Source organism: Indicator indicator, chromosome 12, assembly GCF_027791375.1.
Source record: "Indicator indicator isolate 239-I01 chromosome 12, UM_Iind_1.1, whole genome shotgun sequence".
In the NCBI taxonomy this organism is placed as follows: domain Eukaryota; kingdom Metazoa; phylum Chordata; class Aves; order Piciformes; family Indicatoridae; genus Indicator; species Indicator indicator.
In genome coordinates, this window is record NC_072021.1 from 118,289 (window position 1) to 143,630 (window position 25,342).

General features: G+C 39.1%; 1 protein-coding gene across 1 annotated transcript in view; it reads right to left on the reverse strand.

Annotated features, from left to right (window-relative positions):
• Window positions 1-355: 355 nt before the first annotated feature.
• Window positions 356-25,342, reverse strand: part of UBR5 (ubiquitin protein ligase E3 component n-recognin 5) — a 79,451-nt gene continuing 54,464 nt past the window's right edge. Inside the window, exons 24-58 of the mRNA XM_054385259.1 lie at window positions 24,957-25,080; window positions 24,523-24,620; window positions 23,526-23,674; window positions 22,990-23,081; window positions 21,995-22,141; window positions 21,782-21,900; window positions 21,564-21,690; window positions 21,332-21,461; window positions 20,945-21,105; window positions 20,168-20,407; window positions 19,842-19,965; window positions 19,066-19,177; window positions 17,902-18,033; window positions 16,696-16,953; window positions 16,080-16,348; window positions 14,742-14,953; window positions 14,144-14,374; window positions 13,777-13,850; window positions 13,060-13,232; window positions 12,847-12,960; window positions 12,080-12,300; window positions 10,839-10,959; window positions 10,619-10,717; window positions 10,142-10,385; window positions 9,407-9,518; window positions 8,300-8,444; window positions 7,886-8,016; window positions 7,579-7,639; window positions 6,953-7,128; window positions 6,452-6,536; window positions 5,118-5,273; window positions 4,596-4,709; window positions 3,076-3,220; window positions 2,443-2,528; window positions 356-972 (exon numbers count right to left, since the gene is read on the reverse strand). Of these exons, the coding sequence (XP_054241234.1) occupies window positions 760-972; window positions 2,443-2,528; window positions 3,076-3,220; window positions 4,596-4,709; window positions 5,118-5,273; window positions 6,452-6,536; window positions 6,953-7,128; window positions 7,579-7,639; window positions 7,886-8,016; window positions 8,300-8,444; window positions 9,407-9,518; window positions 10,142-10,385; window positions 10,619-10,717; window positions 10,839-10,959; window positions 12,080-12,300; window positions 12,847-12,960; window positions 13,060-13,232; window positions 13,777-13,850; window positions 14,144-14,374; window positions 14,742-14,953; window positions 16,080-16,348; window positions 16,696-16,953; window positions 17,902-18,033; window positions 19,066-19,177; window positions 19,842-19,965; window positions 20,168-20,407; window positions 20,945-21,105; window positions 21,332-21,461; window positions 21,564-21,690; window positions 21,782-21,900; window positions 21,995-22,141; window positions 22,990-23,081; window positions 23,526-23,674; window positions 24,523-24,620; window positions 24,957-25,080 (5,195 nt within the window). The 3' untranslated portion in view covers window positions 356-759. The remainder of the gene's footprint in view (window positions 973-2,442; window positions 2,529-3,075; window positions 3,221-4,595; window positions 4,710-5,117; window positions 5,274-6,451; window positions 6,537-6,952; window positions 7,129-7,578; window positions 7,640-7,885; window positions 8,017-8,299; window positions 8,445-9,406; window positions 9,519-10,141; window positions 10,386-10,618; window positions 10,718-10,838; window positions 10,960-12,079; window positions 12,301-12,846; window positions 12,961-13,059; window positions 13,233-13,776; window positions 13,851-14,143; window positions 14,375-14,741; window positions 14,954-16,079; window positions 16,349-16,695; window positions 16,954-17,901; window positions 18,034-19,065; window positions 19,178-19,841; window positions 19,966-20,167; window positions 20,408-20,944; window positions 21,106-21,331; window positions 21,462-21,563; window positions 21,691-21,781; window positions 21,901-21,994; window positions 22,142-22,989; window positions 23,082-23,525; window positions 23,675-24,522; window positions 24,621-24,956; window positions 25,081-25,342) is intronic.

A 25,342-nucleotide genomic window follows, 5' to 3' on the forward strand; every position in this document is an offset into this window, starting at 1 on the left:
TTGTATGTACAAAAAACCCCCAAAAAACAACCAACCAAAAAAAAAAAGCCAAACAAAACCCAAAACCCCACAGACTACATGCAAAATATTAGTGATGGTATCTGATGTGCCCGGAGTTCAATGCAGTCAGAACAAAAATTGCAATGGAAGTGGTTTCATAAAAAGTAAATGATCCCAACTCTGGGATCTGAGCTGTCTGGAACTTTTTTACAAGTTCAATATACATGATACACAACTGCATCCAACCACAAACTAAACACCATTGGAGGGGAAAAAAAAAAAAAGGGAAAAAAAAAACCCAAAGGGGAAAAAAAAAAAAGAGAGAAAAAAAAAAGTTAAAATAAACCACAGAACATCCTTAATTTTTTATTTGGAAATTCCCTACTCCCTCTATACAAGAACCTTTGCTGAAACACTTTCCACAAAGGCAGCAATGAATTTTCAGAACATTTTACATATTTTTTTTTCCCCCTCAGCAAAAAGATAAATCACAGTGTAAATTATATTGTTCTGCTGTCATCTTTGGCTGGGGTTAGGCAAAGGAGTTATTGACTTAGCAAAACTGTTGTCAGCAGCTATTGCCCAGTGCTCCTTAGGCCTCGACGTTACAAATTGAGTACAGGAATGTTTGCATTTAAATCTTTTAAAGTACCACCAGGGGTATGACAGCATTAACTTTTCATAAACTTTTATAGACAAATGGAAAAATCTACAAAACTTAGCTAGTAATATTACATAGCAATACACACTTTTTATACTCTACACAAAACCAAAATTCTTGGTCTTAATGGCGAGTAACAATTTCTGTTTCAAAATCTGCTTAGAGGAATAGAGGGGGACATAAAGGCGAGAAATGCAAGTGTTTGCTGTAGGAAGATGTTGGTCATCTGGCGGTCTTATTGTGATTGATGGCATAGGCTGGAATCCCTCCTCACTGGCAGGCAATGATGGACTTGAGGTCCAAAAGTAAACCTGAAAAAAAGAAGAGAAAGTTTACAATTTCTCTGTACAAGGCCAAAACTCCTATTGCCTGCTCGTGCAGGGACGGGTTAAACAACGGCACGGTCACGGCAAGTTTGGCCACGCTGCGTTCTGCTCGCTGTGCCAACTCAGGTCAGCAGCCAGGAGACATCCTGTCCTCAACTGCTCCCTGTATCACAGATCACAGCATCTTAGGGGTTGGAAGGGACCTCTGGAGATCTTTGAGTCCACCCCCCTGCCAGAGTAGGGCCACAAAATCCAGCACAGGTCACACAAGAACACATCCAGACAGGGCTTGAAAGTCTCCAGAGAAGGAGACTCCACAACCTCTCTTGGGCAGCCTGTTCCAGTGCTCTGTGACCCTTACAGTAAAGAAGTTCTTTCTCATGTTGAGGTGGAACCTCCTGTGCTGCAGTTTCCATCCATTGCTCCTTGTCCTATCACAGGGCACAAGTCAGCAGAGGCTGTCTCTATCCCTTTCTTCCTGACCCCCAGCCCTCAGATATTTATAGACACTGATCAGACCCCCTCTCTCAGTCTTCTCCTCTCCAGACAAAGCCACCCCAGGTCTTGCAGCCTTTCCTCATACATAAGGCAGTGCTCCAGACCCTGTATGACATACTTCTGTTTTCAACCTGATAAAAGCACCACTCAACATGGTTCTGTATCAACAAATCCTCAGTAAGGAAAACGTCCCCAGATCCTTCTGGGAAGAGATGGCGATTGCCATCAATACCAAATGCATCAGAAATCTCTCACAAGCCAGTCAGTGGCTACAGAACAGCGCTTGGACACACAAAAAGCAGCAACAGAAAACATTTGGTTTCACAAGTGTGAAATACTGACTTGCAGAGTCACAAATTTAGAATCATAAGATAGTCCTTAACAAATGTGCTCTGTATTTTCCACTTTTCAGATTAGCCCTTCTTTCCTTTTAGGAAACTGTAAAGGAAAGATAGTACCTTAAGTAGTAGGAAGTTAAAAGTAAATAGTTTAAAGCAGCATACAGTGAATACCATTTACAGGCAAGTTCTCCAAAATTAATCCCCCTGAACAGTATCTTGTCCTTCCATTCTCCTCAGCAGCTTTCTTAAGGGGCTTTGAGAAGGACAGGTATCATTACTGACATCTTACAGGCGGGACACAGGTGTTGCTTTCAGGATTCACAGAAGTCAGGAGAGTAGATGATCCAGGAAGAGAACTAAACCTCCACTCAACCCACAACACAGCTGACTACCCACAGTTACTCAGAACAACTGTGCAGAGGCTGTAGCTGTGCTTCTGGAGGAGCCCTGTGCCTGTAAGAACACACCATGCTTGCTTTCAGTTGCAGGGTCTAAGGGTCACACCTGATGCTTCCAGAACTGAGAAGCTAATCAAACTCTACTACGTTGCTCTGCTACCTTAACTCTTCACAGACAAAGTCACAATTAATTATTGAAGTTCTTCTGGACAACTTACTAGGTCTTGTCTTTCTGTCATACTCATCTTCTCGACTATGGACCAAAACCAGCGCTTGAATTGCAAAAGCTTCTCAGCATTTTCTCCTGTGTGAAGTTAAAGAGAGAGGTAATTCAGCTTGTACATTGGACAACAGGAAGAGACCTGTTCTACGTGCACTGCAAGTTGGATCTCAGTTGTGATCTCATTCATAAAGTCATGATACCAGAGACAGTAGTAATATCAAAAGTAATACACACACTTCAGAATGGAAAGGCTAACGCTGACATAGCCCAAGTACAACTCCCACCCTCTCCCTCCTAAAAAGCCTAACAACAGCTAAATATAATGCACAACACAAAATTATGCAAAAAACCTTAGACTACATTCATGACATAACTTCCAGAAGGAAAGCTGTGCTAGCAATTATACAACCCTTGCATTTAACATCAAATGGCAGCAAAGTCCAAAAATGTGCTTCCTCCCCCCATCAATTACAGGTAAAGATTTTCAGAGTTATGCAAAAAAAAAAAGGAATGATTTTATTATGACTTTCAGTGAGTTATTAACTGATGTCAAATTTGGAAAGGTAGTTTTAAGTTTAAAAACAAAGAGTGTCCCTGCAGCTCCACTTCCAAGTAAGTTATTTCCTACCTGACTCATCGTTGAAAGAAGTGAAGCTGATTAGCATTTGCACATTCACTTCACCACAGCCGTTTACCAAAAGTCTGAAATCTTCTGCTGTCAAATCTTCTAATGAATTCTTTGGAAGTACATCCAGGAGACCCTTCCTCATTGCCTGAAGTGAAAAACCACGAGATTCATTATAGCTCCATCACTCTCAAAACACATCACTGAAAAGTTCCATGTGAAATTCCCAACTCAAAATTCATTCTTCTCCTGGCTTCTCTTTTCTTTCAAAGCTTTACATGCCAGATGTAAAATTCTCTGAAAGAAAGAACTGCATCCATCTTTGAAACCCTGCCAACCATTCCTACAAGAAAGCAAGAATAGTTTGAACTAATACTTCACCAGGAGCAGAAGCAAATGCACTGCCCAATACTAGGAGTTCAGGAATTTTGCTGAGCTGTAGTGAACCTGAGGAGAATGAATGAAAAATTCACCTTGCGTGTATTACTTTGACTTTGCTTCCTCAGACACTTACCAGCTCTGCCTTAAAAATGTTCTACACACACATGCATAGATTTTAGGTAAGTTAGCAGTATCCTGAAAAGACTGGATATTCCATTTTCAGCATGGAAGCACAGGAATAAATCTGGTTTAGTAAATTCCCAAATGAATGCAAATATTCAACAAGAATAAACAAGAATGAAACTACCAATATAGGCAGACATGGAGATCAAATAACTTCAATTCCAGGACTATGTTCTCTCTCTGACAATTTTGGACCTAAACTGCAAAGAGGCATCCCAGCAGTCTGCTGGTTTATCTTGAAGTGCAGCAGGAACCCACAGGCAGCAGAAATGACCAAGTTTAGATGTAGTACATGACAAAGAGTGAGTGGTTCCTTCGTTAACTGTTTGCAAAATTAAATTTTCTGTTAACTTTCATTTTGATTTGATTTTTGAAACCCTTTTATTTTTAATATAGTTTAATACAGTCAATTGCTTAGTTTTCTTGCCAAGCTAGTAAAGTAAGAAGAGTTGTATGTTTCATAGCCAATTTTTCCTTCTAAAACAAAAGCACAAGTCAGAAGTTCCAGATGATTTATATAGAAAACTTTGTCATTTCTTTTTAATTTTTTTATAAGTCTATAAAAAACCCCAACCCCAAACAACAAAGCTGACAGATTATGAAAACAAATTAGCACCATTTCCAAAAGCAAAGCACGAATTCCAAGAGGATGCATGCTACTTGAGCTCAAGAAATGAAGAGATATGCTTAACCAATGAGGTGAAAGTTAAAAGAAATTATCTTTCCTTCTGAGAAAAAATGAGAAATCACTCCAAGTACTCAGCTTTCATGGTACTGCAGAAACAGTTATACACAATTACCAAAAAATAGGAAATTCAGTATTTTTAATCAATTAAAACTTCAGGAGAAACCTGATGAGCAGTACCATAATGAGGAGAAGAATTCACTGACAGAAACCATAAAGAATTTTGTTTGGTTGGGTTTTTAGTTTTCTTAAAAACACTCCACCAAAGACTTACATGTAGAGGCTGTTCTGCTACTACCAACATTCGGTGTTCTGCGTATTTCCGGACATACTCATATACATTCTGAGGAGTGACTGGTATATTTACACCATTGGAAATGAGTTCCACCTATGGCAAAGTAACAAGGACCATTTAAAAAGACAAAAAACAAACAAACAAAAAAGAAATAAAAAAGAAAGAAAAAAAAAGAGGGGAAAAACAAAAGGAAATGAGATTATTACAACCACTATGTTATGCTGCAGTGATTTATTGCTTAATATCTCTCTAAAAACAAGCAACATTTACTAGCTTTAAAGATGGCCTAGGATTGATTATGCTATCCAGGCTTTATGGTAAGCTTTACATCACCTTCAAGGAAAAATCCCTATGCTTCAATGTCTAAGAGGAGCACTGTATGAATCTAAGAAGGGTAAAGCATTATCTCAGCCATCTAAGGAGAGCGTGGATTATGTGTAGACTGCAACCTGCATAAGCTGAATTCTGAAGCTACAGAGACACAGGTTTGGCTGTGCTTACCTGCCCTCCACCCTCCTCCTTGCACAGGTCTATTGCAAAGGCCAAGTCCATTGCTGCAAACACTGCATCAGCATCTGTGCTCTGGGAAGCAAGGATAAGCTGCCGAAGGCTTTCATACATAACTGGATCGAAAAAGGCAAAGTCATGCCAGTTCACCTACAAAAAGAGAGATGTTTGGAACATACTGAGGATTAAGAATATCTTCAAAACTCTGTGATCTGTACCTAATCTGTGCACAGGCATAGAGCAGTGCACAACTCATGTAACAAAGCATGCAAACACTTGGAAATAAAGGCCAACTCCTACTTCCAGCCTGCTCTTGAAGCTACATCAAAACAATCAACTGAGAAGCATCAGCAGAACATAGAGACTTGTAAAGGCACAGAGGTTACAAAGAAAATTTATAGAGCTTCTTTAAAAAACAAATTCCACATGTCACCTAGATCAACACAGATTTGATGGAGGTTAACAAGTCAGAAACAATCTGCCTGATGGCCTGGTAGCTACATATCAGACTTTCCAACAATCCAAACACCAGTGTCTGCTTATTGCTGTTTTCTGCAGTTTCCTTTTTTGTTTGTTTTTTTTTTGTTTGTTTGTTTGTTTGTTTTTAATCAGCCTGGAGAGAAAAAATCATCTATTAACTAAGCCTAACTTAAATATTCTTTGATGCATCCAACATGTAATTAGGTGGAATGCACATTCAAGAAGGAAAACCTTAAGGAAAGAATTAGAAAGGAGTTTCTTTTGGAAGGTATCAGGAGACACCTGGAGGCACAGCCTTCTGCCATTAATCCTTTGTCATTCATTTTGGGTAGCTGATGATGCAATCAACATCACTTTAAAGGAAAGATCAGCAGTTACAAACCTTGGTTGCATCAGACAGAACTTAGAATGCATGAAATGTACAGCACATAATTAGTGTTTATTGGGGTGGAGAAGCATTTTTCCTTCTGAATTAAATTATACCCACACTTGGGACAACATTTAATTAAAATTCAGTAAGTTCTCTCAAATACTGAGGGAAATGCTTTTGATAAATTGAAATGCTGTTGCCTACGCTACTCCAACACTAATTCTCCAAGTCTTCAAGCTCAGGAAGAGACAAGAGGGGGAGGCTGCCAGCTGTTTCTGAAGAATGTCAAACACTAACCTATTACATATTATTCCATAGTCAAATACCTAATTTTCTAGTACATCCATGTAGTTTTGACCTTCAAATTAAAGTTCCATTATCAACTTTGCTAGTTAATATGTGCATGTTATGGGGAAAAAAAAAAGCAGGTTTTGAAGGTAAGATTTTATGTGATTAAAGATTTCTCTGTTCAGCTTACCTTTCTGCCAAGAAGAACTTTGATTACGTGTCTATTTAATGTGATGGGACAGAGTTCATTCTGCAACAAGCACAATCCTAGGATTCTGAAAAGAAATGTTTGGGGTTTGTTTTGGTACAACAGGAATTCCCTTGGAGATCTTTTAGCAAAAGCACATTAAAGAAGTAAAAAAGCTGCAGCTAGCTTTCCTGCACTAGCAATTCTCAAAAGAAAATCAGGGTCATCTAAAAATTTCTAAAAGAGACTTTCTGCAGTATAAAACTTCCAGATTGTAAAAAGACCAAACCAAAACAACAAAAAACCCCAAATAAACAAAAAAAAAAATCAGGAAAGAACGCCCTCAAGTTCACATGTACACATTCCCCACTGTTTAGGTGCAGGTGAGAAAGAAAGAGCATAAAAGTAATGAAGTTTTTGCTTTGGATTCATTGGTAATTTCCTTGGTATTTTGTACATCTGCCTCTTACATTTCTACAGAGTAGGAAGTTAGCAGTAGCCTACCTGCCAATGTTTCTGAAACAGTTCAGCCTTGCTTCTGTGTTTTTACCAGGTCTTGGTGTATAAAACCCTCGTTTTCCAGGTTGGTAGAAAAGCGGTGCATTGTCATCTCCATCATCTGTATCATCTAATTCCATATCTACCACGCTGCGGCTGGAACCATGCCGCTTTCTGTTTTCCTGTTTGGAAAGTCAGAACAGCAATTAACAAGCTTACTTCTAGCTACTGGCATGCATCAACAAGCTATCTGCTGCTAGACCCCAGATTCAAGTTCCATTGGTAAAGAATTTCCATTATGTTGTCTAATGGTAACGTTTTGTACTTTACAGTAATCACTGCTTAAACTTTTCAAAAGAAAGAGGGGAAAAGCAGCAGCGAGAGAAGAGGGGAAAAGCAGCAGCGAGAGAAGAGGGGAAAAGCAGCAGCGAGAGAAGAGGGGAAAAGCAGCAGCGAGAGAAGAGGGGAAAAGCAGCAGCGAGAGAAGAGGGGAAAAGCAGCAGCGAAAAAAGTAACTCCACAAGATTATTAAACAGAACTTTGTCTTGTGTGATAAAGGAGGGCTTAAGCTTTTGAAATTAACTGATACAACTGAATGTTAAATGAATTTAATTTGTGCAACAGTTCATTACCTGCACTTTATCTGAAGAGTCTAGCAATCCAAGATCCAATATACTGTCAGCACCATTCTCCCTTCAAAGGAAAGGGGGAAAAGGAAGAAAACAAACAAACAAACAAAAACCAGCAGAGTTAATTTCACATTAAGGACTTGTCATATTCTGAAACTAGATTAAACTGAAGTCAATGAGTCACTTGCCCAAAGAAAAATATCTAGAACGAAGCAAGGAATAAGTTACATGTGTTGGAATGAGATGCAGCACAGTACAAGTGCTTTAGCCACAAAAATCAGTTTTCTTATCTAAATCCTTGGTACTTTACCTGCCATGTGCAATAATGAGTTCCATTGCTTCATCAACTCTTGCTCTAAGGGAATCTTCACTGGCTAGTAATAGAAGCAGCTGAGCAGGGGACAATTCCAACAACATTCCTGTGATTTTACTTGCAAATGCCTGGGGATAAGGAATGGTAACAAGTCTTACTATTCTCATTTTCAATTATGAATTTATGGAAGCTTTAATATTTTAAATCTAGAATGCATTACAAGGTACCTCCTAGGCTAAACAACAGATTACAGAACCAAGACCTTTTTCATTTCATTTTCATTGTCATTTCAACAGCCCTACATGTTCTAATATTCTCAGTTACGTTACTCAACGATGGAGAAAGGAAATTAATTATTAAAAAACGCCAAGAACAATGCACTGCTACGTGTATTAGAGCTATAAGGCTTACTGGTTGCATTGCTTGCACTCGAGGGTAGAGCCTTTCCCCAAGGGCTTGTCTGTGTGCTGGCAGAGGATCGGGGTCATCGCTAGGGTTTCCTTCTGACGCTGGTCTAAAAGGCCGTGTGTCAATGGAAAGTTGTCTTCTAAAGTCCCTTAAGAAAATGAGCGCAGTTTGTACTCATCCCAGAGGAAACACCCACAAATCTTCTGGCACAATACCATTTGCACACAGAGTCAAAATAGCATTAGCTTTTTATGCTGTAATAGGAGTGCTGCTCATAGCTGCTTGGAGAGAATGATTCAGAAACAGAATGAACCAGAGATTTTAATACTAGCAGTATTTTGAGTACAGCAGTCAGACAAGCCACCAACAGCCATGTTGTTTCTAAACCACCTCACAATTTATTCTAGTGCACAAGATTTTAGTATTGTTTGAGCAACAAAGATTGACGCCTGTCCAGGTTAAGTTTTTGTTCTGTTTTTTCCTTTCACAAGAAGCTGTCAAGGGATGCAGCCAAGACACAGAGCTGAACCAGCCAGTGGGTATCCAATGCTAGCTATATAAGGGAAGGGCTGGCTGGGACAAAGTGGGGGGGTGCTTTGACCTTGTGACTATGACTTGGCAAATTCTCACTGGGGCCAGGTCAAGGTGGATTTCTGTTTCTCTTTGTACTCTTATATTAAACTCTATCTGAACCCACAGGACTTTGCCTTTTTCTTCCAATTCCCCTTCCCCTTTCAGCATGTGGGGGTGGGCAGCTGAGTGAGTGTCTGTGTGCAGTTCAGCTGCCAGCTGGGACTGAACCATGACAATCCTTTTTTGGGTCCAACATTGACATAACAAACCAAAACGATAACCCTATCCTAGCTGAACCCCAAACAATGACATATGATTGAGACAATCTATCAATACTAAAGTAAGCATAATTATTCTTTGAACAATCAAAGTATATAATGAATTTCAATAAAATTGTATCAATAAATCAATAAATTGCTCCTGAGAGCTAAAAAAGACAAACCCTGTTAATTTGAGGAAGTATCTTTCCTGAAGATAACCCAAGCAATTATTCTCTTTGTCAGAGCATCCCCAACAGATTAAAAATGCACCACTTACCTATCCCTATCTCTTCGAGAACCAGCTCGTAAGCCACTACTTCTCCGCATTTCTCTCTCTCGCTCCCTTTCCCGATCTCTCTCTCCCCTATTTCGCAATCTCTGCATGAGACCTGAAGGGGAAAAATCCTCATGAGCTTAAACATCTTTGTATTTCCCTCTCCTATCTAAGTTTCAGTGTAAGGAGGGCACAGTTTTCCTTGGAAGACAGCTTGAAAGTCATCAATGAGACAGAACCACTCTACTTAAAACTAATGATTTGGGTTCAGCCAAGCTTAGGAAATATGAAGTCTTTGTACTAACTTCCAAATGCCAAAATGCTTCAAGAGTTTATACATACTTTCAAAAACATTAAAATCTATTTGTGATAAGCCAGATGGAAAAGCCATCAGGGTCACAGGATTTCAGGGTTTGGAAGGGACCTCTGGAGATCTTTGAGTCTAACCCCCAAGCCAGAGCAGGACCATCTAATTTAGCACTCTTAGTAAGCTCTTAGTAGCTAAAATCTTGACAGTTATTAACATCTGAAAAGAAAGATGCTCAAAAAAGCTGAGAGTTGTTTGGAAAAAAAACAAAAACAAAACAGAAACCCAAAAAAGCTATTTTCTTGCCTCAGAGAAGTAACACGCACAATTTTCACTGAGCTGAGCTAAGAAGAGAAACCTCTGAGCAAATCAATGCCAAGTATTTCAGTGTGGAAAAAGCACCCAAGGCTTAACTGCTGTGCATGACTTACTCGTATGGGTCCCCTTGTTGGCGTTCTGAATGCAATCCAGGTTTGGCAGCTTCTCGTTGGACAGAAAAGCCTGGGCAATAGCCGTGTAAAAGCTACGTGCTACGCCGCTGCCCTCTCCTGGCTCATCCTTAAAAGTAACTTTTACTCTGTGTACAGCCATAGGAGTGGTAGCACACCTGCGACCAAAATGATTGTTGAGCTGCCTCATGGTTTGCTGAATAAGAAGATCTCTGTCTCGATCAACCTAGTGAAAACACAAAGAAGTTTTCTTTTCTTGGATTCGAGCTTCACAAGAAGTTTCTGGCCTCTTCTGCACAGACTAAGAATAAACCAATTACACTCTGAAAAACTACAGGATAATTACAAAACAGTAAGGTTTAGGACACCTGCTTGCAGACTCTGAAAGATTTCTATCAAGTCACTGCAATACTTCAGGTTTCAATGAAAACAAATTCAGAAGCTAAATGAACATTTTACCTCCAATGTTAAATCCCTGGATTGCTGGTTTCTAAGTTTTTCCATCTCCCTGCGGAATTTTGATTCCTTCACTTCAAAGCCACCTAATTCAGTCAGTATCTTAAAAAGAAAAAAAAAAACAACCAACCAAACAAACAATAAGTAAACCAAACCCAAAATAATGAGGAAAGTTCACAATGTAGTTGTAAGAGGAACTGTCCTTCCAGTGGGACACACATACCGATCCAGGCTCTGCTCCAACATCTTCCATGAATACTCGACCAAACAACTCTAAGGAAAGGCGCCAACGCCCCAGCAACATGTCATGAGATATTACCATGCCCATGAAGCTACACTGTGGCCTGACAGGAGGGAAGACAAACAAAACCAAGTTGAATTTTAGACACATTTTGTGTTTATTTCTGATAAACACCACCACAGCACAGTAAGTCGGTGGACACAAACACAGGAAGCTGCTATGAGTTCCAGGTTAAACAAAATGAAGTGCAAAATTTTAATTTCTGAAGTGAAATTACTCTGAAAGCATGGAACTTCACTGCTGCATGGAATTCATTGTGATTGGTCTCCCTGCAATCAAAACCTAATTTTTTTTTAAAGCTGTTTTTCAAACTGAGGGCAACTCAATACCTAACTGCATAAAACATGGTCAGTATCACCAAGATGTCAGTTCCGATTTTGACAGTTAGTAAAGAGCTTTTATAGAACCATAGAATGGTCTGGGTTGGAAGAGACCTCCAAAGGTCATCTAATCTAACCGCCTCTGCAGTAAGCAGGGGCACCCCCAACTAGATCAGGTTGCCTAGAGCCCTGTTGAGCCTTACCCTGAATATTTCCAGGGATGAAGCCCTAAACCCCACCCTGTGCAGCCTGTTCCAGTGTTCCATTATGCTCATGGTGCAGAACTTGTTCCTAACATCCAATCTAAATCTTCTGTGCTCTAGTTTGAAGCCATTGCCTCTCATCCTATCACTACAGGCCTTTGTAAACACTCTCTCTCCATCCTTCTTGTAGGCCCCCTTCAGGTACTGGAAGGCTGCAATTAGGTGTCCCTGGAGCCTCCTCTTTTCCACGCTGAACAACTCCAGCTCCCTCAGCATCTGTCGTTGTAGCAGAGGTGCTCCAACCCCAGATCATTTTCATAGGGCCCTCCTCTGGCCCTACTCCATCAGGTCCATGTCCTCTTATATTGAGGGCTTCAGAGCTGGATGCAGTACTGCAGGTGAGGTCTCACCAGAGCACAGCGGCAGCATCACCTCACTTGATCTGCTGGCCACGCATCTTCTGATGCAACCCAGGATACTACAGTTTGCACAGACCTCTTTGAAGACTGTTCAAACTGTTTGTTTTAAAAGATACCAAAAAAAACCCTCCATTAATTCAAACAAAAGTAACCTACTAATTTTAAAAGACTTTCCAGAGACTTTAAGATGACTTTGTTAAGTAACTTTTAAGTCAAACTACCTGAAAGATGTGAGAGGTGGTCCTTCGCTTTCTGTCAACCCTATCTCTGCCAGCAAGCTGCTTTTCAGTTGTGCTGCAAGATCATGAGCTGAAGGTCCTGGCTTTGAGCTCTCAGATTCTTCTGTAGGCACGTTTTGTTCCTCCCCTTCCTTCTTTTGCCGATTTTGCATGCTCATAACATTTTTTAAGTTGGCAGCATAAGACATTTTAGTTGGAAGAACCTAAACAAAAAGTAAGATTTAATTGCATTTTCAAAGCACTTTAGATGGCCTTTTCAGGATTATCTATTTATTTTTAAACCACAAAGTAGGGAGCACTGTAGTGGACCTATTAAAATATAGTAACTTCAATCATTTCAACAAAGATGGAAAACCATTTTCTTAATTTACGTTTGCATTTCATACATTTGCCATTTAATACTCAGTCTATAGGCAAGTTGAATCTAGTAGCCTGTAGGGAGAAGTTAATTCTTCTTATCACAAATAATGATATCATTGGCATTTCAAAATTAAGTTGAGATTGTACTGCAGCCTTTACAAAACATATATTGTCTGAAACCTGACATAAATCAGTAACCATAAAAGTTCCTACATTTAAAAACAAAAATTAAAGCATACTTTCCATAAAAAGTCCAAGTAATCAGACTTGATGGGCTTTTAAATTATCATTCTTACAATCCTCTGAAAATATGGATGTGTCTCTTTAAGGAATGAAGGTATTAACTAAAATTACCCTATTATTTACAATAATATAGCCTTTAAATCTACCTCGAGGCAGTTTCTATCCACTGTAACTTCCATTAAGCACTTCCCGCTGTTGGCAGAAGATGAATACAGACCCTGGCTCGGTCTGCCAAACAGATCCTCTTTGCGTGCATTTGGCTGAAAATGAACAAAAGCATTCTGGGTAAATAATATATTTCAGTTAGAAATGAAAAAGCAAACTGCAGGTTTCTGCCAGAACATCATCTCTGATGTCACCTGTAATAGATGGGGCTGGTCTGCCAGGGGGATGGCCTCTGCCAGAGGAACCTCAAAAGGATTGGGTGGAATGCAACCGAGGAAGGTCATAGAGTCTGATCGTCTGAAAAATGGATGGTTTTGGCCAGTCTCTGCTGGGAGGGAGTCGTCATCTTTGTCATTGAGTGTGGCACCTAAATACAAAAAGATTTCAAGTCAATTTTCACAGTTATAAAAGCAGAAGATTTAAAATACCAAATATGAATACACTCCTCTTAGCTCTCTGACTGGTAGAGCACCTCTGCAAATGTAACACTTCCACAAACCTTCTATTTGTGCCAAGTTGCTTAGTCAGTGCTTTCACTCTTTTTACTGCAACTAGCTTTACTGAATATGCACTCCTATGCTGTATGTACTTAGTGTAAGGTATACATCCTACCATTTGCAGCAGCAGTCCCACCAGACCAAAAGAAAAATCAGTTTAATTCAAATTTTCAGTTCTGTCATTGTAAAGGCACAGATTTTGCAGGTCAGAGGAAAAGGAGACAAAAAGAGGGCACCGAAACAAGAACAGGCAATGGCAGAAGAAATTTAACAATGGTAAGAATCTTGCAAACATATACGAGCAGCAAAATTTATTGCAAACCTCAATCAGCTAAAGGGGCAAAAAAAAAAAAAAAAACCACACAAGAAAGTGTTGTGTTTTGCCACCCTGTAGAAGTGTTTCTGTATACTAACTTTGATTGGTGTCATCATCATTTTCATGCTCCGAATCTTCATTGTCAAGACCCAGTTCCAAAAGTTCCCGCGTTCTTTTAAAAAAACAGAAAGAAAGGAAGAGTCAATCCTCTTGAAGAAAACATTAGGTTTAACAATATCCATCTCTAGCAATCAATAAAAGCAAGAGTTTATCTAATCAGAGTTGTACATAATATAAAATTCAGTCTAAAGCCAAAGTACTGTAGAGTACTTCCTATATACTCCACTGGCTGTGTTACTTGCACACTTACTACCTTACAGTCATTTGGCCACCTACCAAGTCTTCAGACAGTGACAATGTCAATATCGAAAACTAGGAAGCCTGTAGGAGTGGCAGCCTCAGTACCTTTTTCGTTCCAGCTGAGGTGTATCCAGTGTTGTCTGTTGATTCATTGCTTTAATCCAATAAATAAGGGCTTGAAAAACATATGCTACATGTTTCAGTGAACAAACATCTAGGACGGGCAGCACATCCGAGTGCTCGTCGTTGTGTGAGCGCATCAGAGAGAGAGCGTAGTTGAGGAAATCTCCACGCGCTGACATCATCCCCTGACGGGCACTGAGCAAAGTAGCACGTCTGGTGACAGGAAAGGATTGAACTCAGGGATCAGGCAGCACAGCAGATGGCATCCTTCACATATTGTATAGGTGGAAAACCTCAAAATCCTCTCCCACAAGCCCAGCGTGATGATGAGAGCAACAGTCATAGTTTTATGCTTTACTGCAAAGCACTGAGATGCAGAATATTATAAAGAGCTGATTCTTGAGGTGAATATGGTACATGAGAATACACAAAACAGCAGCAAGGACACAGGTAGCCAACTAAAGCAAGCAGTAACTCCACTGCCGCACTACAAAACTGTGTTCCTAAGACGTCAGTGAACAAGATTTGTCTGTAAAACTGCTAACACATATTGCATGTAGCAATCAAACCATTTTCATACCTTCTCCCCTCGAGTGTTCTTAGGCTAGCTTCTTCACGGGTTGTCATCCTTTCCCTTCTGGCTGAGTTCTGAGAGGCATGGAGAGGATGATTGGGGTGCCCAGGGTCACCAGCAGATGCCAATGCAGAACCATAACGCAGCTGAGCTTCAGTAGAGTCCATGATACTAACCATCCAGTTCCAAGTAGGAATAAGCTTTTCTTCTACGTAATTCTACAGAAAAAGAGAACTGATGATGAGAATGCAATTTCAATCCAAGCCTCCATTCTGGCTTTCACAGTTACTCTGACTCCCTATAAACAGTGAGACTGTAAAGCCACATTCAAGAACAAACAACGGCAGTTTCCAAAAGCTCTATTGAGGCTGCAAATTTACTGCAGTAGCATGCAGGTGCCATCACTTGATGCCTTGGTGTCTGTAAAGCATTCTCACCATCCCTCTCTCCCTTCTGAGCATCTCTTTTACTCCGCACCTTATGACCACCCAGCATCTCCCAGGCACACACATCCTGGGCACTTTGGTCCACATACTTTGGTTACATATACTTTCAAAAACCAAAAATCAAGAGCACTGTACCAAAAAATATGCAAGTTACAGAAAAAGGATGATCAAGTTCCTGAAAGAAGGGACAGCAAACAGTACATTTACCTGTACAAATCTTTTACCTCATGTAATTATTTGTCCCTTATTAACTTTCTTCTTTTATAGACTCAACAGTTCACATAAAAAACACCAGGGTAAAAAGTTCTCTTAGTAGAGACCACCACTGTCTCCAAAGCAGTCAGTCTTGACTTAACTACTATACAGGTATCAGTCAGACTTAGCTGAAAAAAATAAAAACCCCAGAAATTCCTTTTTTTGGAAGAGCATGTATCTAAAATATAGACAATTTAACTGAATTAGTAACTACAGCTACTTCAGCCTACACTATCCCTCATATGAGGAGAGGCTGAGAGAGCAGAGAGAGTTTATAGTCAAAACAACTCAGCAGCATCTTATCAATATGTATAAATAAAAAGGTACAAAGTATCTCTCTTATCAATGATATCAATGGACAAGAGGCAATAGGCACAAAATGAAATACTTGAAAAGTCAATTTAAACTCAAGAAAAATTGTGGGTTTTTTTTTTTCTATGAAAGCAGTTAAACACCAGGATGTCCAGAGCAGTTGTAGAGTCTCCAACCCTGGAGATATTCAAAACCTAACTGGACACAGTGCTGGGAATTTGGACTAGACAATCTTTAGAGGCCATTTCTAACCTCAACAATTCTGTGATTTTACCTAAAAACCCCACCTACATTGAATTATATTTCTTTACAGACATCTGGATGTTCTTACCTGCAAGTTAACTGCATCCTGGTAAGTCAGCTTCACTGCAGCTGGGATCTGGGAGTATACTAAATGATTGTACTTGGGAATCAGACCCATGAGGTCAGATATCTGCCGTATCACAATACTGTATGCTCTTGCTAAACTGCTTGCAGATGTTAAATAGCTGCTTGCATTGCTGGCTTCAAGCGCTGCAGCTGCTGCTGCAGCACTCGTACTGATGGTACCACTGCGACGTAGGTTTGATGGATCAATGTAAATCAAGCCTGCTGAACTTGCTAAACAGAAAAGAAAGCATGACATTAATGATTTTGTTTAACCTTTGCTACATATTTTACGTATTGACTAGCACTGTGAACGTTTCTAGAAATAAAGTTGTAACTATTACAAACATCACAACTGCAACTGGCAAAAAACAACTAGCTCCAATAAGCAGATTCTTTACCTTCTTATTAACTACAAGACAGCCTTCCTTTTTTAAATCCAAACCTGGAACTGCAACAGTCAAGACAGATCAGCACTGTCCTTCTAAGACAGGTAAGATTTCATCTTTAAGACAACAAACTAAAATGAAGGAACAAACCCAGAGTTAACTAAGTCATGGCTGTGTGTTACTCGGACTTGCCTGCTGGGGCTGACGTACTAGAGGGAGCAGTGCTAGTAGTCCTCTGGTTTTGGGTATTACGTACAGCCCACTGCATGGAACGGGGAGCTTGGGCAGCACCATTGGCATGGGAGCTATTTGTGGTTCTTTCCAGAGGCTCATCAAGCATGAAGGTCTCCTGCTCTATGTCATCACTCTGACTGCTGCTGCTATCCGAGTCACTGGAGTCATTTGACTGAGAGTCGTCTTCAGAAAAAAACGCTGGAACGCTGCTAGCTCCTGTTGAAGACAAGAAGCAGTAAAGAGTAACTGGCAGTTGCACATCTGTGCCTGTGTACAGGTGTCATGCCAGCATTCCAAACAACAAATACCAGAAAGGCTGAAGTACCACTGCTGAAAATATTTTAATAAATTATCCTAATTATAATTTAATTATAATTTAATTAATTATAATTAATTTTATATATATATAAAAATAATTATAATTTAATTTAATAAATTATCCTAACATAAGGTTAATTTTCTATTGGTTTCACAGGAAAAAAAAAAAAACAAAACCAACAACAACAAAAAAACTGTTCACATTTCAAAAGGTTAGGAAGCAATTTGATTTTCAGTTTCTTCACTGGTTCTGCCCCCAGGCAATGAATTCTAAAAACTATGCTTCCAAACTGGACAGCAGAGCAGTTGCTTTCAAAAAGCCTTAAAATGATTGTTGAGGTTTTGGTTTAAACAGTATCTAACTTCTACACTAAGAATGAGTAAAAACATTTTACTTCACAAGGGTGCAAGGTGATTTTTGGTTAACACATGCAGAAGCTCCACAGGAGCAAGATAGGCCACACTGGAACACATATCCTCCAAAATGTCAGCACAGTATAATTACAGGCAAAGGAAAAGCAAAGGAAAAACAGGAAACATGGGGAAGGCAGAGGTGGGAAGGAAGAAGCTGAGAACAGAAAAAAAAAAAAAAACCAAAAAAAAAACAAAGGGAAAATAAGCTTACAAGGGCAAAGTATTTCTTAAATGTCATAACCAGGTAATCCTTGTTCTAGCCAATCTAGCCATGAAGTCATTTATTTCTCTGAAGTGCTCCAGGTTCCAAGGCAAGAAATAGTATTTTTAGGTGAAGCTAGTTCTGCCCTTGTTAAAGCCGTATTTCTTTTTCCTGTCCAACAATCTTTAAATGCAAACAGCTGGATTAAAGACAAGATGACGTGGTGTTACCTGCTTCTGAGCCAGCAGTGGCTGCAGTGACAACACTCCTGCGCCCACTAGCATTGTCCTGATTACTGTGGTTACTCTCACTATCACTTTCTGTTTCAGCAGCAGCTAGCAAATCCAACTCCATATCACTGCCTACAAAAACAAAATACAAAACATTTCATGGTTAGGAAAAAAAAATTAAAAATGGAATGACTGTAGTGACTCTTAAAAGACATTAAACAAAACCCAGAGCCTCTTATAATAGCAGAAGTGAATGGATATGCAGGGAGAGGTTATAAAAGCAGTGTGAAGATGCAGTAATACCTGAAGTCTATTTTCTTATTTTCCAACAATTAACAATCCCTGGTCCTCTCACTTTTTTACTGCACATACACATTCAAGACACACTCGGAATTAAGGCTTCAGGGCTTCAGAATCAGTCACTCAAACCAAAAAGACTCCACAACTCTTCATGCACATGTATTCGGACAATTAACCATACCCTGTTTCAAAAGAGTATCTAAGGAATACCTAATTAAAAAATACAGGTTCTATTCAAATTTAAGTTTTGAGAATGAAATGACCTGAATACTCAGCAAGTGAATTAACAGATTCCCTGTAGTGTAAACACGAAGAGCAGTCAGAAAATGAAGATAAACTTTTGTCCAGTCATGGCTTTGGGCCATCTAATCCCAAACAAATAGCGGACAAGTTATATTAATGGCAACAATTCCTATACATAATGGATTAATTCTGCCTACAAAACATTGAAGTGTAATCTAATATTTTGCGATGGGTTGAAAAACTAGCTCACTCTGATTCAGATCCCTTTTGACAACACATCTACCATAAACACCATTCTGTCATTAGCTATAAAGAGCTAGTCCTTCAAGTAGTCCATGTCAACAACATTTTATAGTAGCAAACACAAGAGACAAAACCAGATAGAGTTGAACAAGTATATAACAACATTTGTTGGTTTGTTTTTTTTAATTCTTTGGTACCTTAAAATTTAAAATGTTTACCTACTTGCCTACTACAAGTTATCTATAATTATACTCATCTCCTTCTGCAAGATGCCATGGAAGTCTGCCTAATCCTTGTCATTGGGACTCCAAAGGTTATCTTTTTGATGCACCATTTGCTCATCCAAGCAGCAATGTGCATGATGTACATTATACATACCATCTTCATCATGCTCATCATGCTGCCCTTCTGCTTCAGCATTTTCTTCACCATGTTCTTCTTGTTCATCATGATGGTCTTCTTCACCAGCTACCCCCTCAACCACCTCAACCTGGAAAGAGCATTGTAGTTTTATGCTAGAGTATCTTCCATAATCTATTTTCAAAAACTCAGTTCAAAACTTGATTTAAAAAACAAGAAACAGAAAAAACACACATAAAAAAACCCACTCAACTGAACTTAGGTTAACAGAGAATGAACTCACAGCTACAGCAGCTGTACATAGTTCTACAGTGCAGTGTGGTGGACAAAAATCCACATCATCAGGCCCATAAACATAACACAACCTTGAACATTAGATTTTAATGCTGAAAGGGTAAAACTGGCTATAAAACCTAGAATTGGTTTCTAAGTATTGAAGAGATCATCCTGGTAAAAGACTCTCTAGCACTCTAACAGAAGCTACATAATAGCAACCATTTGCTAAAAGACTCAACTAAAGGAAATGACAGAAGTACTTATTAGCACTCTAAATCATACTGCTACACTGCCAAATGTAAGGCACTCAGTATACTCAGAGAAGGATAAATATTGCTGAATACAAAACAACGATTACAGAGCTCTGTTAGAACAAAAGGCTTAAGGCACATTAGAATGTTATGAACTATTAAGCCAGTTATCTTCTGCAAACTGGAGGTCCTGGTGCATGGATTTCTGGTTCAGATGCTGAAGCATGTGTTGATGTATTATGTGCCATACCAAATCAGCAAACTGACCTCTTCCACATCTGCTGAAACGATATCATCTTGTTCTTCATCCCTGCCACGAACGGGTTGTGACTGGCTGATTCGCCTCTGCTGAGGATTCCTTATAATATAAGATGACTGAGATTGACTGGAACTTGAAAAATAAACAAACAAAAAGACAAAAAATTGATTTGGACCTCTGGATGTCACTACAAGCATACTGCAGTAGAAATCTGCTGTTAAAATGCTTGTCCAGAATAAGAAGCCTTACTCTAGTTCTGTTAGTGAAAAGCAACACCACCCGAAACAAAAAACACCTTTAACAAGTCTTTGAAAAGAACTTTAGGAAATTTTACCTGCTAGACTGGTCAGATGATGGCCTGGGTGGCAGAGGCTCCACAGAAAACAGTTCTTCACTTCCTTGCATGGCATCTATGCTGGTGCTAGCAAGAGTAAAGGGTGCTGTGGGTCGTGCGATCCCCATCCTGACTGGAATAATTAAAGATTCTGCTACATTGCACAACTCTTCAACAGCATAGGGCAATAATGCCTGGAACACACGTTTACATTTTCCAATTGGCTGGGGAATAAAATTGCTGGGGGGGGGGGGGAGGGGAAAAAAAAATGGAGAAAGGAAGGTCAAACATGTCCTTTTGGTTTTTTCTGAAAAAATAACGTATGGTAATACAGGTTTGGTTGGGTTTTTTCTAGTACCCAAAAAAAGTCAAGACAATTGTGCTTAGATACATGCAGTTACTCAAGTCAGTAACAAACATTTATCATTTAACAACCAGAAACAAAGGTTGGATATCTAAATCTACAACTGAAAGACAACCACAGATGTAATCTGAACATGTTAAAAACTCCTACTTCCAAAAATCCTAACATTTTAAACGCAAAAGCTCAGTATGAACATTTGAGTTTAACAAGCATTGTATTGAAAAGCTACTTGACATACCAGCAGCTACTGTGCAGTCCTGAGGTTTGCACCTTTCCACACAGTGCTGGCTACAGATTGCAAATTAATTCAGATGCTTCTAACTACTGTTGATTTGTATCAACTAATTCAATAAGAGAATAAATATTTCAAACTTAAACCACACATACACACACACACACAAACACACACTTACTTTTTCTTCTTGGAGGAAGCCATTTCCACACTAAGAATGACAAACACTCTTGCCACAGAACGCAGGAATCTCATTGTAACAGCAATAGCTTCTTCTCTGCGTCCTGGTGTGTACTTGTTTTGCAATTCCTTCACCAGAGTACCCAGCAAAGTATCTAAGAGCTGCAGAAAAAGGTCATTACAATACAATAATGGTGTGTAGTTCAGAAGGAGGAAGCCAGACAAATTAAGGTGCAAAGGGAGACCACATTCAGAAACAGTATAAATTCACAAAACCCCAACTAACTTCAAGTTATTTTCAAACTAGTCTCCAAGTGTACCACCTGAGACCCTCTGTCATGCCACATTATTAAGAACATGGAGGCAAAACAAGCCTAGGAGTGCTCACCAAGATGTCTGCAGTACACTTGACAATAAGGCAGTGTGTGAAACAGTCCAAGCGAATAGTTCCGCTTTGCTGATTCAGGTAAACTTGTTCTTCAGGCAGAAGATGACCTATCCTACTGCTGGCACTAAGACTTGGAAAAAAAAGAGAAAGAAAGGAAATAAATCTTATGTAAGTCAGTAGGTCTCAAACATCAGATCAAACTTTACACTGACAGCTAGGTGTAAATACACACGGGTCTTTATTTTCCTGGGAGCCAAACATGATCATGGACTTCAGCGCATTCCAGTCCTGCAAAACACGTTCCAAAGCCAGCTGGGCAAAACGAGGGGGTTCTAAATCATGATCAGGCATATCAGAATCTATAAAGTATGAAAAAAAATAACGTATATGTAAGTACTGAGAGTATTGGAATATAGAATTTGCCATTTATTTCAGTAAAACAGCTCTCACCTTCAGGATTTGCAGTTTTACGATTACGATCTTCCCTAATTCTAGGTGGTCTGTACTGGCAGTGTTCCACAGTTTGCCTGGCAACTGTCTGCACTAAAAACAGCAAGAGATGTTCTCCCCTGCAATGAAAAATTATTAGTGGAGATAAGATATACCATGCCTTTTAAACCAACAAAAATGATTCTGCCCTAGTCATTGCAAATACAGACTTGCCTGCTGTTTGGCATGGTAACAAGATTGGTGGTGGTCAGTAGGCGGTAAAGGAGATCAAGGCGAGCAGACTTTTGTCCAGCAATTAATGTTTTACACTTGCACTTTTCCCAGCAGTCACAGTAGGCTGTTGGAGATGTACGTTTGAGCCTACAAGAAACAGAAAAGGTGAGCTGCAACACTCTTCAGTAAGATGCCACATATTTTATACACTAGGTCTTAGAAAGATTCCTGCTAGAGATTTTATGTATCAGCACTCGGCATTTGCTATTCTTCTTGTTCCTATGCTCACTTAAAAAGTGCAGTTTCACTACAGGGCTTTGCATAGTGCCTTAGTAATAGTCATCCAAGACCATTTATTCTTCCCCCAAAAAGCCCCAAGCCAAGAAAGTGAAGCTAGAAATCCTCACAACATGCAGAAAAATCTCAGTAATTGTTACAATGCTAACAGTATCTTTGTAATTGTATCTGTTAGCTAGGATATTAAACTGTAACATTTACACTCTGCAATAATGGCACTCTGCAGCTTCAAAGCTTGGGCCAGGTTGATCAGAGACATCTTGACTGCTCGTTTGACTGCTTGCTCACTTTTTTATTATAGTTGATGATCTTAGGTATTAATATGCTGCACATCTTTCTGAAAGTTTCCAGGAATTATCTGTTATCAAAAATCCCTGGCTTCAGAAAACTCCCTTCAGGCAGCCAAAATGAAAACACGGTACTATTTAGATATATTATTCCTAGAAGGTCAAGCGCTTTGAGAGTGTTGGGATTACTCATTCGCTTCAAATTCTACCAAGTGAAAAGTTCAGGTTACTCTTTCAATTCTAACCTATAAATCTTAGAGATTACAGGGAAAGAAGATAGTTTTAAGTATTTTGATAATCTTTCTCTAATAGCTGAGAACTTCAACCAAGGAGAAATACAATTAATTATCAGCAAACAAAAGGTACTACAAAATATTGTTTTAATTACAAGAAACAGAACACAATACTTACTTGCAGTCATGTCCTTTGTGACAGACCCTTGCACATTCTGTGCAACAACAAAGTGATTCCAATAGGCCACATGTTCGGCATTCAAATATATCCTAAAGAAAAAAAAAACAACCACCAATATGATGAGGTTTTCTCCCTACAGCACTTGCAAGTTCACAGTGTTTCAGGTTACAATAAAACTGTTAAAATAACACAATAAAATAGTTTACAAATTAGTTGGTAAAACTCAAGTGTTTTCAGAGAGCTGTTTCCATCCAAGTCCTGGCCAAAGCCAGCCAGAGAGGGGAAAAGCAACACCCAAAAGCAGCCCTCCTCTGACCAACTCAGCCAGCTATCAAAGGACAGAGAGCTATTAGGGGAGGTAATAACTATACCAGACTTAAAAAGTCACACTAATTAAAACAATACAACTTCCACAATTTAAAAATTAGATTAGGAGACTAACACATGGTTAACTAACATGGTTGAAACACATTTCTATTTACTTAACAATTCAGTAGTAATAAAAAAAAAAACCAAAAAAAGACCAGACTTACTTGGTTAATATGTTCAGCACCAGTCCAGGTGAAACTGCATGTATCATTACAGCACAAAACATACAAAGGAGAGTCATCTGGATTTGTACCAGAAGGACAAACCATTCCCATAAACACATCATCTTCTTTTTCACTGGAAGTTGCTTCAGCTAAAAGAACAATTGGATCCCAGGGTTAAAAACACCACCCAGAAATAACCATCCCCCAACAACAGAACCTGTGCTCTAGGGCTGTCTGCCATTACAAGATCTCATCCAGAATCAGTTTGAATAAAGTCTCAGTGTCAGTTTTTTTGAGAGAGCTTTCTGCTTGTCACATTACAGGTGTTTCTGACAGAAGATGCTGCAAATTCCTGACTGAAAAATGCAATCACCAAACCTTCCCCAGTTTCTAATTTACTGATATTCTACTCAATTTGGTGGATCACCATTTTGAAGAAATAAAAAGTACTTGATATTCTTCTAAGGAATGCACGGGTTTTTACAGAACTTGTCACACCACAGTTCTAATCTGTTTCTTGTTAAGATACACTTCAAGTATTTCTCTTAAATGATTAAATACCAATGTCAAGTCACAAAATGTGTTTGTATACAAGTGTGTTCAGGAACAGGATCTAGCTTGGCATTCTTCTTTATTCTACCATTTTTTGCTGTTCAAAGAAAGAAGTTCCAGCCGATTACTCTGTGCTAGTGAAAACCAGTACCTTAATCCTCTGATGTTTGTAAAGCAATGAAACATGGAAAACTCTATAAAGAATACAAAAGCAATAATATTCCTAGAAATCTATCATAATATACACACTACAAAAGAGGAAAATACTCCAGAACAGCAAGACTTTCAAAATATGCAGCAACAGTGAAAGAGATGCTTCCCACCTTCACCAGCTGCTGAAGCCCATGGAATTTCACCCACAACAAGCACTGTTAATAATGAATCTGCAGACATACCCCACTGAAGAAGGAAACCACAAGTTAATAATGACTGAAACTGCTGTTACCTTTAGCAATTTTCTGGGCAGTTTCTAGGATTGTAATTGCAGCAGGATATGCCCGGCCACTCACTGCTGACATGAATGGTGTCATGCCTCTTGCATCCCTAGGGGAAAAAATGACAATAACAAACACTAGTTTTTGTTGTTGTTGATGTTATTCCAGAAGAGATAGGAAACAAATATTTGAAAACTTAGCACTGCTAATCTTGTGCCAGCAGAAACACCACAAAGTGAGTAAGCACTCTTGTATTTGTTTTATTTCTGTGAAAACAGACCAAATTTAAAAGGCTGGCAGTACACAAACACAGTCACTAATTTAAACAGTCTCCATTTTCACTCATGCACCTTTAATAGTCTTTTTGAAAAGGATTCTAAATGTAGTAAATTTGAGAGCATGTAACATTACCCAGGATAGTGAGAACTCTTACGAAAACCCTTACTTGGCTGACAGCAATTCTCGAAGGTAAGGTTGTAAAACAACACTGTCACACAGTAATTTCAGGATGAAATGAGCGTTCGCCTTCCGATCCTTTGATTCCACTACAGATGGCTCAGTAGAAGGACCTGCAATAAGAAAAAAATAATTGCAGAGAACCATTTTTTCCTCAAAAAAAATCCAAAAAACTATTAAAAGTGTTTCATTGGGGTGATAAATCAGCAGCTTGACTCTTCAGTGGTTTGCCAGTTTCAGCAACATTTCAGTGCAGCACTTGAAATTTTAGTTCCAAATGACACTCTGAAATACAGAGAGCAATCCCAATTTCATACTGATTACCATATTTTTACATATTGGGCATTCACCAGGTAAAAATAATTTTTACATAGA